At 47.5% G+C, this 5,252-nt stretch overlaps 1 protein-coding gene across 1 annotated transcript in view; it reads right to left on the reverse strand.

The window, feature by feature from the left end:
- The window catches only part of LOC125547385 (ankyrin repeat-containing protein At5g02620-like), a 17,719-nt gene extending 12,467 nt beyond the window's left edge, over positions 1–5,252 (reverse strand). The window contains exons 1-2 of the mRNA XM_048711272.1: positions 5,018–5,252; positions 3,770–3,828 (exon numbers count right to left, since the gene is read on the reverse strand). Coding sequence (XP_048567229.1) covers positions 3,770–3,828; positions 5,018–5,252 — 294 coding nt within the window. The remainder of the gene's footprint in view (positions 1–3,769; positions 3,829–5,017) is intronic.

Raw genomic sequence — 5,252 nt, forward strand, 5'->3', positions numbered from 1 at the left:
CAATCACTATTTTATCTGGAAGATTAACTCCCACTTGATTCAAGCGATTGTAGTTCCCAGACAATCTGAGCACATGCTCACTAGTTGAGCGATTCTCCTCCATCTTTTAGCTATAGAACTTGTTGGAGACTTCATATCTCTCAACTCGGGTATTTGCTTGAAATATTAACTTCAACTCCTGGAACATCTCATATGGTCCATGACGTTCAAAACGTCTTTGAAGTCCCGATTCTAAGCCGTTAAGCATGGTGCACTAAACTATCAAGTAGTCATCATATTGAGCTAGCCAAACGTTCATAACGTCTGCATATGCTCCTGCAATAGGCCCGTCACCTAGCGGTGCATCAAGGACATAATTCTTCTGTGCAGCAATGAGGATAAACCTCAGATCATGGATCCAATCCGCATCATTGCTACTAACATCTTTCAACACAATTTTCTCTAGGAACATATCAAAATAAACATATGAAAGCAACAATGCGAGCTATTGATCCACAACATAGATATGCTAATACTACCAGGACTAAGTTCATGATAAATTAAAGTTCAATTAATCATATTACTTAAGAGCTCCCACTTAGATAGACATCCCTCTAATCTTCTAAGTGATCACGTGATCCAAATCAACTAAACCATAACCGATCATCACGTGAAATGGATTAGTCTTCAATGGTGAACATCATTTTGTTGATCATATCTACTATATGATTCACGCTCGACCTTTCGGTCTCCGTGTTCCGAGGCCATATCTGCATATGCTAGGCTCGTCAAGTATAACCCGAGTATTCTGCGTGTGCAAAACTGGCTTGCACCCGTTGTAGATGGACGTAGAGCTTATCACACCCGATCATCACGTGGTGTCTGGGCATGACGAACTTTGGCAACGGTGCATACTCAGGGAGAACACTTCTTGATAATTTAGTGAGAGATCATCTTATAATGCTACCGTCAAACAAAGCAAGATAAGATGCATAAAAAAGATAAACATCACATGCAATCAATATAAGTGATATGATATGGCCATCATCATCTTGCGCCTTTGATCTCCATCTCCAAAGTACTGTCATGATCTCTATCGTCACCGGCATGACACCATGATCTCCATCATCTTGATCTATATCAATGTGTCGTCACACGGTCGTCTCGCCAACTATTGCTCTTGCAACTATTGCTATCGCATAGCGATAAAGTAAAGCAATTATTTGGCGCTTGCATCTTATGCAATAAAGAGACAACCATAAGGCTTTTGCCAGTTGCCGATAACTTTAACAAAACATGATCATCTCATACAACAACTTATATCTCATCACGTTTTGACCATATCACATCACAACATGCCCTGCAAAAACAAGTTAGACGTCCTCTACTTTGTTGTTGCAAGTTTTACGTGGCTGCTACGGGCTGAGCAAGAACCGTTCTTACCTCGCATCAAAAAACCACAACGATAGTTTGTCAAGTTGGTGCTGTTTTAACCTTCGCAAGGACCGGGCGTAGCCACACTCGGTTCAACTAAAGTTGGAGAAACTGTCACCCGCTAGCCACCTTTGTGCAAAGCACGTCGGGAGAACCGGTCTCGTGTAAGCGTACGCGTAATGTCGGTCCGGGCCGCTTCATCCAACAATACCGCCGAACCAAAGTATGACATGCTGGTAAGCAGTATGACTTATATCGCCCACAACTCACTTGTGTTCTACTCGTGCATATAACATCAACACATAAAACCTAGGCTCGGATGCCACTGTTGGGGAACGTAGTAATTTCAAAAAATTTCCTACACACACGCAAGATCATGGTGATGCAAAGCAACGAGGGAGGGAGTATGATCTACGTACCTCGTAGATCGACAACGGAAGCGTTTGGTTGATGTAGTCGTACGTCTTCACAGCCCGACCGATCAAGCACCGAAACTACGGCACCTCCGAGTTTTAGCACATGTTCAGCTCGATGACGATCCCCGGACTCCGATCCAGCAAAGTGTCGGGGAAGAGTTCCATCAGCACGACGGCGTGGTGACGATCTTGATGCACTACTGCTGCAAGGCTTCGCCTAAGCACCGCTACAATATTATCGAGGACTATGGTGGCAGGGGGCGCCGCACACGGCTAATGAATAGATCACGTGGATCAACTTGTGTCCTCTAGGGTGCCTCTGCCTCAGTATATAAAGGACCAAAAGGGGGGAGGCTGGTCGGCCACATAGGGCACGCCAGGAGAGTCCTACTCCCTCTGGGAGTAGGATTCCCCCCCTCCCCCAATCCTAGTTGGAATAGGACTTGTGGAGGGGGGAAAAGAGAGAGAGGGGACCGGCCCCCTCTCCTTGTCCAATTCGGACCAAGGGAGGGGAGGGGTGCGCGGCCCACTATGGGCTGCCTCTTCTCTTTTCCACCAAGGCCCATCATGGCCCATATAGCTCCCGGGGGGTTCCGGTAACCTCCCGGTACTCCGGTAAAATCCCGATTTCACCCGGAACACTTCCGATATCCAAACATAGGCTTCCAATATATCAATCTTTATGTCTCGACCATTTCGAGACTCCTCGTCATGTCCGTGATCACATCCGGGACTCCGAACAACCTTCGGTACATCAAAATGCATAAACTCATAATATAACTGTCATCGTAACCTTAAGCGTGCGGACCCTACGGGTTCGAGAACAATGTAGACATGACCGAGACACGTCTCCAGTCAATAACCAATAGCAGGACCTGGATGCCCATATTGGCTCCTACATATTCTACGAAGATCTTTATCGGTCAGACCGCATAACAACATACGTCTTCCCTTTGTCATCGGTATGTTACTTGCCCGAGATTTGATCGTCGGTATTCCAATACCTAGTTCAATCTCGTTGCCGGCAAGTCTCTTTACTCGTTCTGTAATACATCATCCCGCAACTAACTCATTTAGTTGCAATGCTTGCAAGGCTTAAGTGATGTGCATTACCGAGAGGGTCCAGAGATACCTCTCCGACAATCGGAGTGACAAAACCTAATCTCGAAATACGCCAACCCAACATGTACCTTTGGAGACACCTGTAGTACTCCTTTATAATCACCCAGTTACGTTGTGACGTTTGGTAGTACCCAAAGTGTTCCTCCGGTAGACGGCAGTTGCATAATCTCATAGTTATAGGAACATGTATAAGTCATGAAGAAAGCAATAACAACATACTAAACGATCGGGTGCTAAGCTAATGGAATGGGTCATGTCAATCAGATCATTCTCTTAATGATGTGATCCCGTTAATCAAATAACAACTCTTTTGTCCATGGTTAGGAAACATAACCATCTTTGATTAACAAGCTAGTCAAGTAGAGGCATACTAGTGACACTCTGTTTGTCTATGTATTCACACATGTATTATGTTTCCGGTTAATACAATTCTAGCATGAATAATAAACATTTATCATGATATAAGGAAATAAATAATAACTTTATTATTGCCTCTAGGGCATATTTCCTTCAGTACCAACATTTGTATGATGGCGTATAAATACACTAAAAATAAAAAAATAAAAAAGAATACTAGTAGCGATGGAGAGAAAACACGCTGCCAGTAGTTACATTAGCAGTAGCGTGGGAGTGAACAAACGCTGCAGCTATTTGTCCTAGCAGTAAGCAATAGCTGTAGCGCCTTATTAGTAGCGCGCCTATCCGCGCTACTAGTGAGCACAAAACCAGCGCTACTGCTAGGGTTTTCCCTAGTAGTGTTAGCTTCAGCTTCGCTCCTGTCTGTGTAATTTCCAGTCCTTCCCACTCTAGCATCATACCTCAATCACTTCCACTTTATCACCACCGTCATTCGCTAGATCCAGCTCCGCCTTGACCTCTGCATGAGGTGTATCGAAATCGTCAAGGGGAGCACTCAAATGTACGGCATTCTCCTCCAACATTTCGGTATATGTTGAGTGCATGTTTTGGCTACAAAATCCAACAGGCAAAGCATAAACAAGTGCTTCAAAGTCGAACCAAAGATCACCGGAGTGTTTCAAGCAAAAGAACTTTTTTACCTCCCGTACGTTTTCATCGAACACGTGGTAGGCGTGATCGGTTGAGTGCCTATGATCGGGGAGAACGTGGCCGGCCGGAGGCGGAGGAGGACCCCGACCCCTTGCTGCGAGCGCCTTCTTCCTCGGGGGCGTGCCGGTGTAGGCGGCCTTCTTCCTCACGTCGGCGGCCGCGGCAGGAGGAACTGGAGCCGAGGGGGGGGGGAGTGGTGCCGCGCCGGCCACGCCTCCTTGTACGAGGTGATTCTCTTGCCGCCACCGCCGTAAGGTGTTGGCATGGGCCGTCATGCACAATCGAGGGAGGCGCGGGAGGACGGAGCGGCGGCATACTTGGTGGCAGCGGCGCATGAAATGCTGCGCCTGGAGCCTACGGGTACTCCATAGGGTTGGTTGGCAGCGCGGCGAGGAGACGGCGATATCGGAGGCGGCGGCAAGGAGTAAGGTGGGAATGGAAGGGGGTGGAAGTTCCTTCGCGCCAATGATAGTGGAACCATTAAAAAGAGGGAGGGATCCGCAGGATCCTAGAATTTTTTTTAGCGAATGGCCGATTTTACGGGATCTGTTCGAGGCAAAAAAAGACATCATCCGTTAAATCGGCGGTTATTTTATCGGATGACCTCTTTTGTGGGATCTGCTAGAGATGCTCTTATTGTTTAGGGATCAACGGTACAAGGACGAGCCAAACATCAAGTGTAAATGAAGCAAATGCGCTTTCAGCAAAGTAAATCGAACTTTAAATCGAAGTGGATATGGTGGAGCCCGGCGGTCATACGCTTATAGGATTTGTGCCGGTTAAATAAAAACTCGTAGTTAGCGTCAGAGGTAATGACTGGTTGTAAATAAACCGTAGGCCCACTCTTCAGTACCGGTTCGTCATAAAACCAAACCGACTTCTTCTCCAGGGAAAACAGAGGAGGCGGGGCAGCGACGGTGACAACGGACGGGGACGGAGACGACAGATGTCAACGGGGCTCTCCAAGGAGGATCATCAGTGCGCCGGCGGCTACGCACCGGAGCGGCCGCGGGAGCGGGGCTTGCAGAGGAACTCCCCCATTGCTGCCTTATCTGCAACTGAATGAAGGCGCGTGAGCTCAAGGACCAATAGGCGCCTAGGATGGAAAGAATCGAACTGATACCTGCCGTTGGCGGTGGGGGTGGGCATTACAACAAAGGCCCGGTGGCGCTTCTCGTCGGTTGGCTGGCGCAGGAGGTTCCGCAGGGGGATGCGAGGTAGAGCGTGGACCAT

Source organism: Triticum urartu, chromosome 3 (assembly GCF_003073215.2).
Source record: "Triticum urartu cultivar G1812 chromosome 3, Tu2.1, whole genome shotgun sequence".
NCBI classification, from domain to species: domain Eukaryota; kingdom Viridiplantae; phylum Streptophyta; class Magnoliopsida; order Poales; family Poaceae; genus Triticum; species Triticum urartu.